Source organism: Tympanuchus pallidicinctus, unplaced genomic scaffold, assembly GCF_026119805.1.
Source record: "Tympanuchus pallidicinctus isolate F22 unplaced genomic scaffold, pur_lepc_1.0 scaffold8, whole genome shotgun sequence".
NCBI classification, from domain to species: domain Eukaryota; kingdom Metazoa; phylum Chordata; class Aves; order Galliformes; family Phasianidae; genus Tympanuchus; species Tympanuchus pallidicinctus.
In genome coordinates, this window is record NW_026294802.1 from 40,243,468 (window position 1) to 40,264,661 (window position 21,194).

General features: G+C 39.4%; 1 protein-coding gene across 2 annotated transcripts in view; it reads left to right on the forward strand.

The window, feature by feature from the left end:
- Positions 1 to 9,493: 9,493 nt before the first annotated feature.
- The window catches only part of KCND2 (potassium voltage-gated channel subfamily D member 2), a 265,884-nt gene continuing 254,183 nt past the window's right edge, over positions 9,494 to 21,194 (forward strand). Inside the window, exons 1-2 of one of the 2 annotated variants that reach the window (XM_052669362.1) lie at positions 9,494 to 9,643; positions 10,695 to 11,868. In XM_052669362.1, coding sequence (XP_052525322.1) covers positions 10,754 to 11,868 — 1,115 coding nt within the window. In that variant the 5' untranslated portion in view covers positions 9,494 to 9,643; positions 10,695 to 10,753. Of the gene's footprint in view, positions 9,644 to 10,052; positions 11,869 to 21,194 lie in introns of those variants that run through there. The other variant, XM_052669363.1, reaches the window with a different exon arrangement.

Genomic DNA, 21,194 nt, shown 5'->3' on the forward strand with positions numbered 1-21,194 from the left:
GCTAGAACTGAAGGATGAATTAGAGGAGGATGATATGTATTTGGAGGGGTTGATGACCCATCTAGACAAGATTTTCATTCAGTATAAGAGATTAATTTAGACCACCAAACAACTGGTTTGCAGAGGCTGAGGAGAGCACAGCAGAAGACACAAACTGACTATGACCCATAGCAGATCTCTCCTTGATTCTGGGACCTAGAACTGTAAAGTTTGCTTGAAGTTGATTACTTTATCAGAGCTGTATTTACAGAATTGCAGAATCACTGACTGATTTGAATTGAAAGGGATCTCAAAGATCATCTAATTCCAACTCCCCTCACAGTGGGAAGGTTGTCATCTATCAGCTTAGGCTGTCCAGGGCCCAATCCAACCAGGCTTTGAGCACCTCCAAGGATGGGTCATCCACAGCTTCTCTGAGCAGCTGTGCCAACACCTCACCTCCCTCTCAGCAAAGAATTTCCTCCTAACATCTACCCTAAATCTCCCCTCTTTTAGTTTAAAGTCATATCCCCTTATCTTATTGCTATACATTTTGATAAAGAGTCACTCCTCATCTTCTTCATAGGCACCATTTAAGTACTGGAAGGCCGCTGTAAGATCTCCCCAGAGGGAATCCCTATTGCCTGCTGTATTGCCCTCCTGCTTTCTACTGCTTTAATGTGAATTGGATTTCAGAGATTTTTAAATTATTTTTTAAATTCAGCTGGTATATGCCAAATATCCAGACTTTAAAAAGTCCTGAATCTGTTTTATGTTATATTGTATAGCAGTCATTTTTTATTTCCAGTGATGCACCACTATAAGGAAACTAAAGATCTGACATGGTGATGATTTTGTTCTTTCTTATCATGTTTTAAGTAAGTTGTAATTCAAGTTAGATTTTTTCTTGCTATTTGATCTATGAACAGTGATACCACAACAAAGTAATATTTTTAGAAGCTAAACAAGATTACATCTCCTGATAAAGCAAGTATGATTTCACTGAAACTTATTTCTATTAGCTTGGAAGGCAATAATTTTGTGCAAGCCTTTGGCATAATTTATGACTGAATAATCTCTGCTGAAAATTGTCCTCCAGGTGAAATACTGTTCATCTAGGAATAAAAAAATTTAGTGTATCTTTGTGACTTTTTTTTTAAAGAATGTAGAGTGTAATGATTGGTGAATTTAGGGTAATTTTCAATTCTGATCTTTTGATTTTGCAAATGCTAAATCCAGACAACTGCTAAGTCCAGAGATCCCCAACATCTAATCTAATTAACATATTTCTCAGGACTTATTAACTTTCCATTACTAGGTATTGCTTCACTATAGCAGACAAACTCTTTGACGTTCTCTTTTATCCTTTCTTCCCCTTTGATTTGATTCAACATTCACTGCAGCATTCCAACCAGGTCAGCCACAAACATTCCCTTCCTAAGTTGGAGAAGTGTCTCGCTGTAGAAGACTGATTTCTCATTGAAGTTCATGCAATTGATACACAACCATTAACACGAAAGAAGGTTTCTATTTCCTGTTCTGATCCATGCTACAGGGGCTTTTAGCAATTACTGGAATAAAAGGTGCTCCTTCAGGCAACTCTCCAGATATTCTTAAGGTTGAAGAGTTACCAGCTCCATGCAAGTCTGCCTAACTTCAGGCTTCTCCCTCTGCTAAGAGCTGGCTGGACTAAGGAAGTCATTTATAATGCAAGATAATAACTTTATTCAATCTACTAACTTCTGAAAAATGTTCCATATTCATTTGTGCCAGTGAGTGACACATTGTATCTATTAACTACATTTTTGCCCATATTCATCTCTTTCATATATGATTCCTATAAAGCCACTGAGATTTGAAATAGTAGAAGCTTTGCTGGAACAGAAACCAGTTATTGAAATTGGGTAGGATAAAATTCCAGTTGATCTCAGTCAGATTCTACTACCTTTCTTTGGGTACCCTCCACACAAGACACTAAAAGCAGAGCCAATCTAGTAACAAAGCTGGTTGGAAAGGATTTGCAGTATAAGAGAGATGGGACCAATTAGGCAAGGAGCCACTGATCGTTGTGAGGCTTTTGCAAGAACAGAGGAAGGTGGCTGGCATCCAAATCCTACATTTCCTGGAATACAAGGAAAAAGGAATATATCTAAAATGGTAAAGTTTGGATAGAGATTGAAAGATTGCCATGCAATGAGTATGTTACAGAGTGAAAATGAACTCAAAAAAATGAAGTCAAAAGCTGTGAAGTCAAAAAATGGTCACTATTTTTTATTGTTTTGGCTGATAATTTGTATCATCATGCAATCTGTTATCTGCTAGAACAGATATCTCAGAAGACAGAGAAAGGTCTACTAGCAAAATATATACAAAAATATATGCATATGTATATATTTAAAGAACATCATAATTTTATTAATATATACCTCTTCAAGAATTGCCAAAATCCATTGTAAAGACTCAAGTAAGAAAAAAGACTTAGGTGAGAAATGCATTAGTTGTACCAAATTGAATTTGCTTATCTATATTTTGCATAGATATACCACAATTTCAAAATCTCTAGCAATATTGAGAATGTTAATTAAAGCAGCAATAAAGATGAAGGACACCAACCTTTTCATATTTTCTTCAGCTAACATTATATATCTGTTCTATCAGGTATCATTCCAATGTAGTAATGATTTAGTACTTCCATGGAGCAGGTGACTTTTTGCAGGTATAAGCAGATAGTTAATGTTAGTAGGGGTGTAGACAGCCTGGAGAAAGGAAGCTTAAAGAGAAGGACAGATATTTTTTTTCTGTGGACTTCTTCACAGAAGAAGTCTTGGACTTCTTGTGACCTACTGAAATATAAACTAACTTTATTTTGTTTTATTTAGTTTACGTACAATTTTAAAGGAGAAAAATGACCTAATCTGAAACTGGAAAGGCTCAGGCTTTCCAAGATAATTTATGGTGTCCTCTGAGACTCTGTAACCACACAAGTGGAGTCTGTGTCATTCTCTATGGTAACACTGGCCACAGACTGCCCATGTCCCTTTCAGTACTACTCCCTGTGGATCAGTTCTCATTTAGCAATTTTGCAGCTGTCTTTGATAAACATGCTTTCAAACAAATTCATTTCATGCTGAAACAGAAATTCCCATTTCACTTACCTTTTTCAGTGCTGTAAGGATAAAGATCTTAATAATTTCAATTTAATGTCTATAGCAGGGTTCAAGGCCTAAACAAAACTCCTAAGTTGTATTTATTCTTCAAATCAATTTGATCCTTAGTCAAACTGTCCTCTGAATAAAGAGGGAACAAATGAAGGAATCTTCGTACACATCAGTCTTTGAGAGACAGCTTTGAACTTAAATCGCATCTGACATGTATGTTACCAAATGGCTCAAGCAAATGATGAGACTCCTATTTCACAGAATCTGAGCACAGAAACAAGGCCAAGGGAAGGGCCAGATTCTGCATCTTTAAAGGGTCAGCTACTCAAAGGAGAACAAAGATATGCACTAATGCATAGACTGGCAAGAACTAAATATTTCATTAGAACCTCTTGTTTCATATGAGAACATAATGTTTCTAAATCATTCCATACATTCTGTTATGTTTGTTTTTTTTTGTTTGTTTGTTTGTTGGGTTTGCTTTGGATTACTTGGTACTTGGGAACTAAATGACATTTGATGATGCTAGAGATTCTGCATGTGATTAGATACAGGACTCCAGGGACACTGAAAAAAAAAAAAAAAAAACAAGAAAAACAGGCAAGAAACATTCTTTTCAAAAGACTTCCCAATGTGTTTCAGAGCCACCACAAGTATGAACTTAACTAGTTAATTAGTTTTTTGCATTAATTCACTTGGCACTTGAAGCCTGCAGTCATATTTTCATTGAGTCAGCAGACTTACGATCAGTCTGTCAGTTTCATCCTAGCTTAAACTCCGTTACTTACAGGTGTTAGTAAGATGAAGGACCATAGTCATCCCAGTCTACTTTTTATAGTTGATGGATACCTTCCTATATACACTCAGACTGTAAGTAGAATGGATTGCTCTCTGGAGTTGTTTTTCTTACCATCAGATGCAGGAAGTTAGGATGAGTGGGCACTTAATTAGGTATCACATGTGCCTAAAACTAAATGGGTTGAAATTATGCCTCATTAAAGAGATGAAACAAGTATTTATCTGAAGACACTATGTGAACCAAAATGTAAATTTAAAATAAAAAATATATATTTATCTAAAGTAAAGTTTAAAAGTTTTTATTTACCATGTCACTAATAATGACACGGTCAGTGGGTAGAACATCACTAATTTCAAGAGCAACTCCCAGTGCTTCATATGACTAATACATTCTTTAATGGAATTAATCTTTTCCATTATACTGTCTACAACAAGAAAAACATATGCAAATACTAAATTGGTATTTTTTTGTTTACAGACAATAAAGTAAAGATTTTTGTAATCAAATCAGCCTCTTTGGAAATTTGTGAGGTCTTGAGATTATTCCAAGTATTCACACCTTATAAAGGTGTGAACACATTTTAAGCAAAAGATAAACCACAGAGCTGATAGCTCTGCTTTTCTCTTCTATCCACTACGTCTGTAATAAATGCACTAAAAATATTTTCTGGGGAAATAGAGGATTTTTCTTTTTTTTTTTTTTTTCTTTATGCTGCTATAATCTCAGGTTGACTTTGGGACTTTTAAATGAACTGGTGCATTTCCTGGGCTTCCCCCACAGTATGTCTTAATCTTTACCAGTGGGAGTTAAATTTAATGTTCAGAGTCACCAATTCGTCCACACAGAAAGAAGGACAACAAGCACATGCACTGCAAAGTGACCTGAGCCTATTTTAGCACACTTCCAGAAAAATAGCTCTTTGTCTTTGAAAAATTGTGCTCATACCAAAAACCTCCTGTTTATTCTTGGGATTGGCAATCACAGGCTGGGCAATCACCAACTGTATGAAATAAAATAAGAGCAAGTGCTGGATTCTGCACTTGGGACAAGGCAGCCCTGGATATATGTGCAGACCAGGGGATGAAGGGATGCAGAGCAGCTCCATAGAAAGAAGTCTGCAGGCTCTAGTTGACGATAATTTTGACATGAACCACTGGTGTGCCCTGGCAGCCCAAAGGGCCAACCATGCCATGGGGTGCAACAGGCCCAGCACCGCCACTGGGCAAGTGCCACTGCCCTTCTCTGCTCTGTGCAGCCTCATCTCGAACACTATGTGCCATTTTAGGCACCGCAATATAAAAAGAACATGAAACTGTCTAAAATAGGCCTATGAAGATTTGAGTGGTCTAGAAGGCAAGACATACGAGGAGTGGCTGAGGTCCCTTGGTTTGCTCAGCACAGAGCAGAGGAGCTGAGAGAAGGCCTGACGGCGGCTGCAGCTCCTCACAGGGAGCGGAGGGCAGCGCTGAGCTCTGCTCTGTGTGACAACAACAAGGCCCAAGGGAATGGCATGGAGCTGTGCCAGGGGAGGGCAGCTGGGGGTTAGGAAAAGTTCTTTACCAGACGGTGGTCAGGCACTGGAACGGGCTGCCTGGGGCAGTGATCACAGGGTCATGGTCCCAAGCTGTCAGAGTTCAAGAAGCTTTTGACAGTGCTCACAGGCATAAGGTTAGAATTTTGGTGGTGCTGTGTGGAGCCAGGAGTTCGATTCAGTGATCCCTGTGGATCCCTTCCAGCTCAAGATATTCTATGATTCTGTGACTCTATGATTCTGTCAGAGCGACAATACGAAAGTTAGATTAAGATATGACAAATCTGTGAAGAGGAGGAAATTGTGACCTATGAATACATATACTTGCATTAATTGCATGTCTGACTAAAGCGCTTTTTTTTTGCTTGTATTATTCAAAAAACATCCAACCAACTGACCAAAAAAAAACCCCAACAAATAAATTGTTCAGAATGAGAAGCACTCAGACCCACAAAGCAGTAATACATGAAGTAGATCAGTAGAATTTTCTTTTAATCATAACTAGAGTGGATCTTGGAAGAAATCTCTGTATTTTGAAGATTAGTAAGTAATTTTGATTGCTGTAAGTAAAAAAAAAATGTTTTGCGCTCTTCGACCAAACGGCAGATGTAATCTTTCATGGAAGCTATCTTTACCCATCCAGAAGAACGCCATGTACTGAGAACCCAGTTAGCTGTGCATGATGTCATGGATTCAGTATTGAATATGCAAAAATCTTACTATATGAATGTAGGAATTGTGAAATTATCTTCTAGACTAAAGAGGAAGGAAAAAAAAAAGCCAAAGGTATAGCTGAACCTTGAGGTTAAGACTTACAGAGAGGCATTAAATAGCTGTACTGTTCTTTCCTCAAAAGGAAGGACCACTAGCTTAATGCTAAAAGAACTATGCAGAGATGTATATGATTCCGGCTATAAAGAAAATTCTTAGTTTTAAATTTTCTAAATGCTCCTAAAAACATTAAAGAAAAAAATTAAATGTGTTAATATAAACTTATGCATTCTAGCTATTATCTTCTTTAATCCTTAGAGAGTTCTTTATGCTTCATGACTCTGGAAAGAATTAAGAAGCAGCTCATATTAGAGGCCATTGTTACGTTCCCTTCAGCACCATTTTCTTCTTTTCCTACAATTACTGAGATTTATTTTCTTTGCTTGAAATAGGATTTTTGTCTCATTTGGGTCCCTGCTATTTAATTCCTACTTGAAGTCATAATCCTCCCTGCCACACCACACCAATCTCCTTGAAGCTAATTTTGATGTCACAGGAAGGATTTTTGCTTCAGAAGAACTGATTATTTAGGTACACTTCATGTACCAGAAATTGTCCTTCTCTGGTACACAAAAATAGGAATACTGCAGCCAAACAGATTCAAAGCACAAAACTCAACAAAAGTTTGAGCTTCCTGGTTAGTACTTCTCAGCAGGAATTTAAGGGGCTTTTTGTTAGAATAAGGAGGCAATAGAGTATGCTTAGCTACACAGTCTTTGGCTTTTCTTTTCATGATTCTGTTTCTGTGAGAGGCTTCTCTGACACACACACACTGTATACAAAAATTTGAGGTGAGGTAATCACATTCCAAATAGTCAGTGATGTCGGAAAATACTTTCAACTTGGACTGGTTTCAAAGCTCTGGCTTAAAACCAGCACAGTGTTAGAACACCACTTGATACTTGTTTGTCCAAGTGATTTTTATTTTTTTGTTATTGTTTGTATTTTTTCATTTTTCCTGATAACATGTGTTAAGTATCTGAAGCATCATTAAGATTAAAATAATCAAAGTGATTTTTTAACAAAATCCATTCTCATCTCTGCAGGGGTGAAAACACTTCTGTTGCAAGTGAAAAGTCATATTCTGTAAAAAACACATAGAAAGAGCAGCTGAAAGGAGTAACTGTTTCTTGCAAAGCTGGAAAGGTTAAAAATAAGAGCAACCATTGACTACAAATGAATCTACAGCTGATCAAAACCCTCTTTTGATTATTTGCAGCAAAGAAAGTCTCAGTGCTGAGCTGACAAGATCATAACTTGTACTTTATTAATTACCATAGGATTTTCTTTTTGCATCAACAAATCAACACACTGGAACAGGTTGCCCAAGGAGGTTGCGGATGCCCCATCCCTGGAGGCATTCAAGGCCAAGCTGGATGTGGCTCTGGGCAGCCTGGTCTGGTGGTTGGTGATCCTGCACATAGCAGGGGGGTTGAAACTGGATGATCATTGTGGTCCTTCTCAACCAAGGCCATTCTATGATTCTATGATTCAAAAGCACTGATCGTACATCTGGAATAGGAATATTCACATCAGTGAAAGCTCCATACCAACATGTTGATTGACTAATTTCAAATAAATATATTAGCTTCTAGGATACAATGTACTGAACATTTGACTTAGGAAGAAAATAATCAGTAAAAATGCAGAAAGTATCCTTTACTCTATGTGTCATTCTATATCATGTGATTTGATAAATGTGATTGATCATTACAAGCTTTTCTAAATTAGGAATCACACCCAATACTTTGAAACCCTTTATCCCCATATCTTCGAGGATTTCTGAAGGGGAACAGCTTACTGTTACAGATTACCGTCAGATTTGGCAGTGACTGTGTTCACCTTTGTCACAGGAACTTACAGAGAAGCTAACATGTATCGGTGTTAAGCATATTTTCTTAAAACATTGAAAAGAGATAACAGCTTTCAATTTATCTATCTTTGTCATTTGTTTGTTGTGGGGTTTTTTTTTTGTTTTTTTTTTCTCAAGATTTTTTTTTTCTCTCCTGTTTATGTGTCTTGTTTCAAATTTCTTTCACATATGACTAAGCTGGGTTATCTGAGTGGGAAGGATGAGCAGAAGAGCTTTAAGCTTAAAGACACCCGTTTACTCCATGCTTCCTTTGCATGCCCTATTACTTCTACGCTATGAAACCAGCGCAAGGAGGAATGCTAGGAATGCTATCTTGATGCGAGCTCAATAAAGACGACACTGATTTCAGGATTTTATGAAAGACATCACGAGAGATCCTTTTATTCTCCGTGGCAGTCAGAGCGGCACGCACAGCCCGTTCTACCCGCAGACGTGACGCTGCCGGCGGCTGCTGCCATCCCGGCCCCGCAGCGCGGCCCCGGCGGAGCGCTCACTTCCCGTCATCCACACGCCATCTAGCGACGGGAAAAAGGGGGCGGCTTTGCACGGGAGCGGAAAGGAGAGGAGGAGGAAAGGGCTCCCATCCCCGTCCCAGCTCTCGCCTTTCCCAAAACGGGTAAGAGCCATTTGGATATTGCGGCCAGAACTCCAGAGCGGCTCGGGGCAGCTCGTGAGGAACATCGCCGCACTCCGCTCCCTGGCATTTCACCCCCCCTTTCTCTCTGCTTTTCAGTGAATCGTTCCCCTCCCCTTGAAAGGAGCTAGCGCTGCCCAGGAATCCCCCGGATACCTCACCTAAGCTATCTCTTAAGCCGCCCTCCTCGAAGCACCGATCCCTGCCTGAGGCACCGCCAACTCTGGCGGCTCTGCGCGGCACTGCCGGCGGAGGGCTAGGACCGCGCGATCGCGGCCCCGCAGAGACAAGCGCGCACACACGCGAACGCACACACACACACACACACACACACACACACACACACATAGAGCACACGGGCGCTCCACGCCGCCGGCGCAGCGCCCCGGCCCCTTTGTTCCGCCCGCGGAGGGATGCCCGCGCCGCGCCCCCCGCGCCCCGCTCCGACACCGCCCGTCCCCGAGCCCCTCGCCCGCGGGCGGCGGCAGCGCGGCGTGGCTGCGGGAACCCCTCCGCCCCGGCCGCGCCAGGGCCTCGCCGCCACCACCCGCAGCCCCGCGGTAGGGGCAGGGGCAGCGGCCGCGCCTCTCGGCAGCCCCGCGCCGCAGGATCCGCGCCCCGGGAACGACGTGCTCCTCCGAGCTGCCAGGCGCGATTACGTTGGTTTTCCCCCCACCCACCCCTTGAACTTGTTGCTTGGCGCTCGGCGGCGGTGGCGGAGGGGGGTGGGGGTGGGGGAAAGGGAAAGCCTTATTATCGATGTCCCTTTGGATGCGATCAAGCTTTCTTAGGAGCAACTACTTCCCCGCCGTTCCCGGCGGGGCGCGGAGATCTAGCGGCAGAGCCCGCATTTCCAAAAGTCTCTATGCAACTGAGCGCTCTCGTCAGACTTTCCCAGGTAGGTGCCGCAGACTGAGCACGGCCGGAGGGATGCGAGAGCAGAACCGAAGGGAAGGGGCGAGAAGCAGGACGGGGGGGCGCGGGGGGTACGATCCGGCCGCCGAGCCGCGACCTGCCGCACCGGGGCCCCACGCCGCCGCTCTCCTGCCCCGCTCCCGCCCCGGTTTCGCCCTCCGCCGCCCTTTTGGCCGCTGCCGAGGTGCCCCTCGCACCCCGCCCTTTCCTCGCCATCTCCACCGCCGCCCCGCTTCGCATCAGCACCTTCCCTGCCCCTCGCCCCACTACATGCGGAATGCCCCGACCGCTCCCTGCCCCGGGGCGCGCTACCTCGCCCCTTCTGGCGCCCCTCTGTCCTTTGATGCATTTCCTATAGAAAAAAAACTTGCCTTAAAGTTTAATGTTGCCGCTTGGAGCTCCTCCCTCTGCCCCGCCGGCTGCCCCGGCCCCGAGCCCGGGTGAAGAGGAGTCCCCGGGGCGGCGATCAAGGACAGAGAGAGGATTCGTCCCGTGCTGCTCCGCAGCGGCCCGCCCGGCCCAACCCCTCCGCCCCGGCACGGCGAGCGGACCCGCCGCAGCTCTCCCGGAGACGGCTCCGCTGGTGGCCGCGGCCCCGCGCCGACAGCGGGCGGGGAGCGGCGGGGAGAAGGGGCGGGGGGACAGGCTGCATCGCGCGTGGAGAACATCTACTTCCAGGTGGCTGCACCGCTGCACCAGGGCTGCCAACCGGCTCCCGTGGGTAGCGCTTTGTGGATCACAGCTTCCATCCAGGAGCATCGCGAGGACCTTGTATCCAAACGACTTGACTGCTAGGCAGTTGTAGAAGCCTTGAAAACGTTGATCTTCCAAGTGCCCCGATTTATTGTCCTAACTGTTTAACCAGCTCCTGGAAAGGATATTCTGGGGCCAAAAAAAAAAAAAAAAAAAAAAAAAAAAGAGGAAGAGGGAGGAATTAAACAGTCTGGTTAATTATTCTGAAAATCACAGCAATGTTTGAAAATTTGGGAGCCTTGAAAATGTGTGAACTTTTGTATTTTTCTTTTCCTTTTTAGTGGCTTGTCAAGAACTGTCTGTAGATTCACTCTCTCAGCTGTAGTCACTGTTTGGGATCATGGCAGCGGGCGTAGCAGCTTGGTTACCCTTTGCCAGGGCAGCAGCCATAGGATGGATGCCAGTGGCCACAGGTCCCATGCCAGCTGCTCCACGGCAGGAGAGGAAGCGAAGCCAAGACTCTCTGATTGTGCTGAATGTGAGTGGCATCCAGTTCCAGACATGGCTGGACACTTTGGAGCGCTACCCTGACACCCTGCTCGGCAGTTCGGAGCGGGACTTCTTTTACCACCCTGAGACACAGCAGTACTTTTTCGATCGGGACCCTGACATTTTCCGCCACATTCTCAACTTCTACCGTACTGGGAAGCTCCATTACCCTCGCCAGGAGTGCATCTCTGCTTACGATGAGGAGCTGGCCTTTTTTGGCATCATCCCGGAGATCATTGGTGACTGCTGTTATGAGGAGTACAAGGATCGCCGTCGTGAGAATGCTGAGCGCCTGCAGGATGATGCTGACCAGGATCACGCAGCTGAGAGCTCCCTGCCCTCGATGACAGCTCGGCAGAGGATGTGGCGGGCCTTTGAAAACCCACACACCAGTACGCTGGCTCTAGTCTTCTACTATGTCACTGGTTTCTTTATTGCTGTCTCTGTTATTGCCAATGTGGTGGAGACAGTGCCCTGTGGGGTGAGCCCGGGTCGCATCAAGGAGCTGCCCTGTGGAGAGCGCTATGCTGTGGCTTTCTTCTGTCTGGATACTGCTTGTGTCATGATCTTTACAGTTGAATATCTCCTACGCCTGCTGGCAGCTCCAAGTCGCTACAAATTTGTGCGCAGTGTCATGAGTATCATTGATGTGGTAGCCATCATGCCATATTACATTGGTCTGGTGATGACAGATAATGAGGATGTCAGTGGGGCTTTTGTGACACTAAGAGTCTTTCGTGTCTTCAGGATCTTTAAGTTTTCCCGCCACTCGCAGGGGCTGCGCATCCTGGGCTACACCCTCAAAAGCTGCGCCTCGGAATTAGGCTTCCTTCTCTTCTCACTTACCATGGCCATCATCATCTTTGCCACAGTCATGTACTATGCAGAGAAAGGTTCATCAGCCAGCAAGTTCACCAGCATCCCCGCAGCCTTCTGGTACACCATTGTCACCATGACAACACTGGGGTAAGTGCAGCTGGCGTTTGGTTACAGCCAACATTCCAACAAGTGGGTTGGCAAGAAGGAAAAATGCAAGATTTTATATATATATATATATATATATATAAAATATATATATATATACAAATATATATATATTTGTAGTAAAAATGAGAGGGTAGTTTTTTTGCTACACAACTCCATGAATACAGTTCAGCACTTCTTTCTAAGAGTTTCACATATGGAGTTGAGTTAAAAACGTTGCAGAACGTTAAAGCAACCCAAACCCCAAAGCTATAGATAAATTAAGAAAACTGATTGGTATCTTTGCCATTTGCTCTAACATTTTATTTCGGTTTGGCTTTTGAAATGTGAATATTTTATGAAGATCTGTGAGTTATCAGTGGCTTTTTAATAGTGCAATATGTTTGCTGGCAGTACTTGTTACAGTGTTGCCAAAGTATCAATAAGGACAACCCAGGTGCAATATTTTAAGGAGATCATGCATAAAAGCATGCAGGTCTGCCATTTTGTTTGAAGTGATGTGTTGATGTAGACTGGGTATGAAGTTGGATTTTACAAAGTCATTCACTTTTATGAAAATAAAGCAAGTATAGATACCTTAGTTTTCACAAATATGGTTCTTGATGTTACTTAAGAGTCTGGATAGATTTCCTTTGATTTCTGTGTAACTATAACTTGGACTCAAGTAGATGGTGCGTCTTGCTACACTGACCTGTGACAGATTCTGGAAAGTGATCTGAGGAAATGTGAGTCATCTATTCGACAGACCAACCTCATGTCTTGAAACATAATTCTAATGACAGTTTGCATTCTTGAAGAACATTAGGAATGTAAAGGTGCTGTTGTTGGAGTTAGACAGACCCCAACTGAGATTACTGAAACGATGTGTTGCAGTATTATTTTTTAAACTTTCTTTCTGATACCAGGTCATGTTGTAGCAGCTAATTTGGTGTACCAGGTTGTAAAATGTGTTTGTCTGTATTTCTAACAGGGATTTAGAAGGCTGACTAGTTTAAGAAACTTATTTTGAGACGTAAAATATGAACTATGAAACTGAAAATTGTTGATTCTGTATAATTTTTTTTAGTTATTTAATAATTACAGTTGTTAAAAGTCAAGCTTTTTACTCTCATGTAGGGAAAGCCCTTCATTTTATTAATCAAACACTTCACCATATCTTTTGGGACTGTTGAGATTTATGAAATATGTATAATTTTTTAATTTAACAAAATGAAAGTACACTCAAACTATTATGAAAAAGTTGATTTATTATGTGCAATTTAATTTACTTGGGAAATGGACATATAAAATATTGGAAAAGATAAAGGGACTGTGTAATGCCACCACTTTTTACACTGGGCTTTTATCTTCAGCATGATATAACAAATGAAGATAAATATAGTGCATTGTAAATATTTCATACCACTTGTAAGGGCAAGTTATGCTAAAAAGGAATGACAAGAGCTTTGGGGATTTTAGTCTGCTTTTTAGGTTGCTGGATTTTTTTGGTTTTTGCTTTCTTCTGTTAGTGACAAACTGACAGGACAAGCTAACACAAGGAACCAGTTCCAAAGTCCTGTGCTTTCTGATGCTCATTCTTTTTGCCACATCATTTTAACATTTGATGATTTTAACAAGTTAGGTTGCGAGAATTTAGCAATATTCAGGACATGGAATTCTATTATAGAAGAGCAAAAGCTTATCAATACACATATATATTTTAATGAAGCATGTTTTTTAAGTAAGTTGTACTCACTGTTTTGGACACTGTTTTGACTGTACTTGTCCGTGGTACTGAACAGAATTTTGTCCTAAATAATGTGACCAGTTCATAACTGATTATTACGTGTGTATGATATTGATTAGGTTTTGATACAATTTCTGCATTTCTTTCATGAAATAATGGAAAACTCCAGGTTTTGAGATGTTATACGGGCTACTGATGAGATTTGTTTGCCAAAACTCTTTGAATAATACCTAAGAAGCTGTTTTCAAGTATGCAGCCACGCAGTATTTGCATCCTAATGGGAATTAAAAGGGTTAAAAAGAGTACAGACATGCTTGACTCACTTTTGGAGGTCGTTTTCACAGAGAAAGTTCTGAGCAGGTTGCAAAGGGATCCAAGGTTTCACTCTCGGAAGTTCAGGTATGACAGACGTCACAAATTTCTGGGAAATCGTTAATCAGTGCGTAAGCTGGATGATGTTCTTTTGCTAATATCATGATAACCATATAAAGATTATGTTTAAATGTTAAATGTGTATGAATAATTTAAATAGAATTAACATAATAAAAGCTTTGAACTCTTTTCAGTTGATGGAATAATTACACGAAAGGAGAGGGAAAATACAAGAAAAAGCAGTAAGGGTCAGTGAAAGCTGATTGTAATTAGTGCTGCTACCTTTGCTTCTGTGCAAGGTCCTCTCACCCACTTACTAATATAGAACTCCCATTCATTTTTAATTTTAGTTTTAGCTGCCATATAGGGCTATGTAAATGGCTCTATATGAACTTTTTTTTTCTTTTAGGAACAAAACGAGATTAAGTCTTTTATTTTTTTTAATGACAATAATACACAATAGGTCTTGTGAAAAACTACAACAATATACATGACTGTTAATACCAAATAATAGGCTAATACGAAGTTGAGTTTTTGAGTCTTGGTGTCATCCTCCTATTTTGCCATAGAGCAAGGGTACTGAATAAGCGACCTTTGCAATTTGGGGAGTTATTATTATGGAAGCAGAGCTATATTTCTCAGTTCTGCATGATTGCCAAGTAATTAAACTATCTTTTAAAAACATAGATTACATTTTTCTCTGCACAGTGCCAGTGTCTTCAAATATCACTACAATTTAACCTCCAAGGACATCCCCACTACTAACTGCTCTTGACTGCTCCAGTCAAGTAGTGCATACTTGTACATAGAGTTGTTACGTGAAAGAAAGAAAAATAGGTAAAGAGGAAAGTAAGAGAGAAAAAGAAAGATGTAGAATAAGTTGATGAGGAGAGGAAGGGAAGATGGAAAGAAGAGAAAAAAGAAAAAAAGGAGGATAGAAAGAAGGAAGATGTAAAAAAAAAAGGATTAAGAGATGGAAGGGGCAAAGAGCAAAAGGAGTTATAAAGAGAAGTTATAAAGAAAGGAAGAGAGAAAGAAAAAGAAAAGGAAGGAAGGAAGGAAGGAAGGAAGGAAGGAAGGAAGGAAGGAAGGAAGGAAGGAAGGAAGGAAGGAAGGAAGGAAGGAAGGAAGGAAGGAAGGAAGGAAGGAAGGAAAGGAGAAACTTTTTTGCATCTTAGGGTCATCTGTATTCTTTTATAAACTGAACTGATTTCAAATTTAAGTTTAGTATTTTATCAGTATTAATTCTATCAAAGTAAAATGCAGAACAAGGACAAGAGAATAAAATTGAAATACATCACAAGGCAGTTTCATGGAGATTTAAGATAACAATGACATCAGAATTTAAGGCCAAAAAGATCAAGAAACGGGATAATGTGCAACATGGCAGAGGAAAAACAAGCTTAGATTTATAGAATTGGGTCTGACAGACTTACATGGGGGCTTGTGAACATCTATACCCATAGTGACACAGTTATGTCACCTTCTGCTGTCACCTCATAACATGATAATAACTTTCCTTTTGCCCTGCAAGTAGCCAACAAAGGATTGAAATAGCTGGTAAGGTTTAGATGGTGTCCGGGTGATGTTTATTCCCAAATCAGACAGAGCTGTAGTGTACTTTAATACTTCATAAAGATATTATACTTTAAATAGGGAACACCGTGCTCTTTTGCGACCAGTTCCAAAACAATCTCACTGCTATATTAAACTTTTATATTTATAGAATTTACATCGGGTAGCTTTGTCAGGTCATATAATACATTTGTGGTTGAGCATAATATTTTATTAAGAGAGGCTTAAACACAAGACTATTCATTTATTTGCTTTCATTATGTAAACTAGAGGTATGTCTTCCAGAAACAATAAAGCACCCATTCATTTTCATTATTTGTTAATATAGCCCGTAGTGTATGAGAGATCCCATCTAAGATGTATCAAATTACTTGTACCTAATACTTTATAATCAGGTGACTGGATGTGACTGGACAATAGAAAGCTTCAAATAGTGAACAGGGTAACAGGATGATGGATTTTGTTTTTCTGTAAGTTTCATTCTCTTGTCATCACTCCTTTTCCATTCTTACCACATCCCTGGGGTATATTCCATCCGTTAGTTTTCTTTGCAGTTCTTTCAAAATACTACTTTCTACAGTCTTCCTGCTTCAGAATTTGCCAGCTGGCTTGGCTCCCTTTCTCCCTAGTTTCAGACAAGTTTAACATTTATGTTAAGACTCCTCTGTTTTGTTTGATTCTGCTTCTTTGTTCCAGAGTCCTCATTCATCCTACACCTTTAGATCGAATCTTCCATTCATCATCACTGTCATTCATTCAACCTGAACTTTCCTCATAAGAGGGTTTTTTTTTCCCTGACCTTTGCCTGATAGATTTTTTTTCTTATGAGCATCATACAATTTCCACAGCACCTCTTTTTTTCCCTGAATGGCACAAACATTATCTGGTTTTCCTTTTCTGCAAGTGCCTTTAGTTTCCAATGGTCTCTGTGTGTTGGTTTGAAAACACCTGTCTCATCAGAACTAGTATTAAAAATATGTATGAGTTAAATAAAATCTAAAAAGAGGGCACAACATTAGAAATCCTTATTTTAGGATTAGATTAATAGATTAATTAAGAGTTTAGAGATAGGGTAAAGAGGTAAAAAAAAATAAAGGTAAAGATTGGCAAGAATGGAATATTATTTTTGTATCTCTTACATATTGAGTAATTCTTTTTTGTGTGTGTGTTTCATATTTTCAACCTGATTTCAAACAGCATTTTTATATTTTTACAATCTTGTATGCAACCTAGTGAAGTTTGGATTTTGCAGATGTGTTTGACATCTCAATCTATTTTCTCTTCACAGCAGTGAAATTGCCTGAATTGTTAGAATACTATGTAACTGAGGAGGAACAAAATGTAGTGTAATTACTCTCAAAGCATATTACTAGATATTCAGAAATGGCTCCAGAGAGAAATACTAAAAAAGAAGGATCATTTAGATGACAGTGAAAAAAATTATTTGTTCTTTAATCAGAAGATGGCTCAAACTGTATTTGGCTATTGCTGACTTGATAGAGAACCTGGATCATTATTTTCCTGTTTAGTTGCACTATGGATGAGCTTTCCCGTTTAAAAAAAATATATACTGTAGATCTCTTAGAGAAACAGCAGTTAGTTTACTTCACTCATTTCTCTTGATCATGAATTTCCTTGCTTCATTTAAAAAAAGCATGAAGTTAATACTTAATGAAAAGATGTTTCTGCACAGAATCTATTTATTTTGTCCTTTGGTGGAAATAGATAGAATTTTCTTTCCTTGCAGTTACTGTGAGACAAGAACAACGAGATCTGTAGGAACCAGAATGTAGCAAGGAAATACACTGATTTAGGACAGTAGAACAAATCGACTCAGAGAGTAATTATGACTAGCTCCTGACCTATTAATTATGACGTATCATTCACCTAATCCTCATTGAATATTAAGTTTTAGTAAAAGCCCTAAGTAATCAAACCCAAGAAGTTCAAACAGAGTGGCAATCTGTACTTGACTCGCATAATCATGTTTCTGTCTAAGAAGAAATATTTGCTATATAAATGCTCTATAAATGTAGTAATACAGTATTACAAATAGTTCTACTGCACGTAAATAGATAGATAGATAGATAGATAGATAGATAGATAGATAGATAGATAGATAGATAGATAGATAAATGGCAGTCTGGAAGCTGAAGCTGTGTTTTGTGAACGCAGAAGCTTATAAATACTGCAGAAATAAGATGATCCCCCAAAATAAGTTGGAAGCATCTTGCAGCTGCATGATGATAGTTAACTTCTCAAATATTTGAAATAAAGTCTAATTGATTGCTTTTATTCCCTGAATTTAACACCCCTATGGTCCGCTAGCAGCAATGTTGCTATGCATAGTTTACATCTTGGTAAACTGATGAGAGTAGAATTTCATCAGATAAGTTTTTCGAAAGAGGACTGTAAATAAGAAAATCAGAAATAAAGTCTACATAGAACTTTATCAAGTTTTGTCAGCTGCCTGACAACAGAGCTGAAAGAATGATAGAAAAAAATCTGTGTATTTCTGTTCCTATCATTTATCAGGCAATAGATTTGAGCATAATTTTTATGTATAAGACATAGTTTTTAATGCATCTTTTTTTTCTGCCCTGCTCAGACAGTAGAAGAAATGTTTTTAACTTTGCAAAAAGGCACTTTGAAATGATAACTCTATGCTACGTTTCCTGGAACAATAATGCTTACTGTGCTTGGACTTCAACCTTTATCACAATTGGTGTCCTGAATTCTATAATTATTCCTTACGGTTGGGTTGTTTTTTTTTTGTGTGTGTCTAAAGCATATGACTTTGATCTTACCATGCTTAAGTTAATACCTTTTAATCCTTCTGTTAATTAAAAACTGTAGACTTTGTTTTGATGAAAAAAAGTCATTTTCTTCAAAGTTCAGAAAGAAATTGGTGTTATTACCAGAGCATAAATATCCAAGAACAGGAATTGTGATAAAATATAAAATAGAGTACTTACTCGGGGTGCAACAAGTGTAAGTATTCCGTAGAAAAATGACTGACAGAGATATTTGCTTATTTGATTTAGGAAGGCTCAGATTAAACCAGAAGCACACATGAAGGTCGGGTGACCAATACATCAATCCTAGAATATTTTAGTTTCAGTACAAGAAAAAAAATCTTCCAATACAATTCAGCTTTATTATAATTCAAATGAGTTTGCTGTATCTTTCTTACAACAGAGTGAACAAACTTTCTACATTATTAGAGGGCCTATCATAACGTACTCAGCCAGCATAACAAGAGTTCCTACTGCTGTCAGTTCAGATGCAGTTTTCAGTTAAGTCTGCAATTAAAAAAGCCGACAAAACTTCATGAATGCTATCTGTGTAAACATTAAAGTTTTTTCATGTTATTCATATAAGCAACAATATCCCACATACTTAGAAAAGTTTCCTTTCTTACATTCTGTAGCAGAATTTTGTTCCCTATTTGTCTGGACGTCTCCATCTTTGGAGCCATTATGCAAATGTACAAAATCCTGCACTGCTATGGAAAGTGGAAGGTTGCCCAAAAAACCTACAAAGATGCGATTAAAATGAAAAAAAAGTAAAATTTAGCATGTTGAAAGTATTTAGATTTTTAAAGGCATTGAAGTACCTGGAGAAGCAGATTGGCACCCAGCTTGAATTTCAGAAGAAGCTTAGGTGCTTAGAAACACGGGAGAACACCTGAAAACAACTAAACCAGGAAACTACATAGATAGTTGCCTTAGGAAACATGGTACTGTGTACAAAAGAATAACTGCTATACAAAAAAAAAGTACTTTAAAGAGACTTTGGGAATGTCTTGCCCCTATCAAATCAAATAGGTCTTACAAGTGTCTGGTGAAAAATACAATATGTCCCATATTCACATAGCACTATGGAAGAAAATAGACTGCTGTGTATATATCTTTCTTCAGAAAGAGAAATAAGTAGTTCAAGAAAAAAAAAAAAAAAAAAAAAAAAAAGATAATGTAACTGAAAGAATAAAGTATCTGAGGGTACTGCATGTTTTGATTCTTATTTTCTGTCTTTTTTCAAACCAACAGTTCAGTGTGAAAAGAGGTGTAAGAAATGTGAGCTATGGCATGCAGATATTGTTAAAATAATGAACATGTTTTTTAGCAATCAAGAACAGAATTATAAAATTGTGTCAGGCAAGAGGGTCCATTTTCTTAATAAAACATCCAGTTGAGAATGTATTGGTTCCAGTAGGTCTCATTCATAATCCATTTATGTTAAGATTCTCATGTGGGTAAGAAAAAGTAAATTGTAAGTCTCAATTTAGACCTCTGCAAATTATCCTCAACCCTGATGTGCTGACAAATGTTTTGTCTTTATTTGGATTTTTTTATGCATGTATAATTTAGATATAATTGGGAGGTTTGAGGAGTAGTTTGCATGCACATACTTTTATCTTTTCTTTTCTTTTTTTTTTTTTTTTTTTTTTTTTTTTTTTTTTTTGAGTAATATGAGCTTTATAGGCATGTAGGATGTGGTTGTAGATTATTACCTTAGTCCCTGTTTCCAAATGAAACGTTGTATCATATTTCCCTTATTTTCCCTGATTCTTTGTGCAAAATATTATTTTCTTAAGTTAAGCATCTTTTATCAGCTTTGCAGTAAATCTTCATATCAAATATTAATATGCAAGGTAGAACTTCCAGTACTAAGAACACTACTATATATATATTAAATGTAATATAGAATAACATAATATAAACATTAAAAATGACCTAAAATCTTTACTAAGTATCTAAAGTTGAATGCTTGAGTGTTGCTCAATTTCCTTAGACAGATAAAACTTCCTGTGTTGTAGTAAGTATAAACTTCTAGCAACTTACACAGTCTGAGTACTTTGGTAAATTAAAATAAAGTAAGTATATTCTACTATAGTTTTAATTTGCCTTGAAAAAAAAAAAAACTCTGAAACTTCATAGAGGTACTTGTATTGATCTAATATTATGAGATTGCATTACATTACTTCTAGTAGTTACTATCTTGAAACAAATTATTTTGAGGCAAAACCCCAACTTTCTTCAAAATGTGTATCCAGAAGTATGTTCTTTTTTATTGTATTGGTAGATTGTCAAAATATTTTGGCTGATACACAAGGAACAGTCTTTCAAATTATCACTTACAAGCTTGGCCATCCAGGCATTCTTGCTGAGAGTCCTACTGTGAGGTTGCAGAGGACATAATGTAACTTTGTCTAATACTTGCTCACAGTCTGACAGTGTTTGCTGCATCCTTGTTCATTCTCTTCATTTAAGTCAGATGAATCAAAAGTTTTCTGTATGAGGACAAGTGTGAGAGAGATCCTTAAGTCTTTGTTGTTTTGTCGATCTTCCTCCTTTTATAACTCCAAAAAGGAGTTGTGTTACTGTGACTGTGGCCTTACTTCCAGTTTTTGCAACTTTAATCTCTCCCACTTTCAGCCAGTTAACAATTCCCTGAGCATCCTTATCAGCTATGGACAGCGACTACTGCACTGTGCAGGGTTGCTTAGGAACAAAATTGATGCTCTTTGGCATGGTGGATTACAGCTGCAATTCTCAGGTCCCTAAACTCCTCTGCTTCCCTCAGAGGAATGAAAAGATTGGAGATGCTTTCCAAATCTGACTTGGAAGAGAAT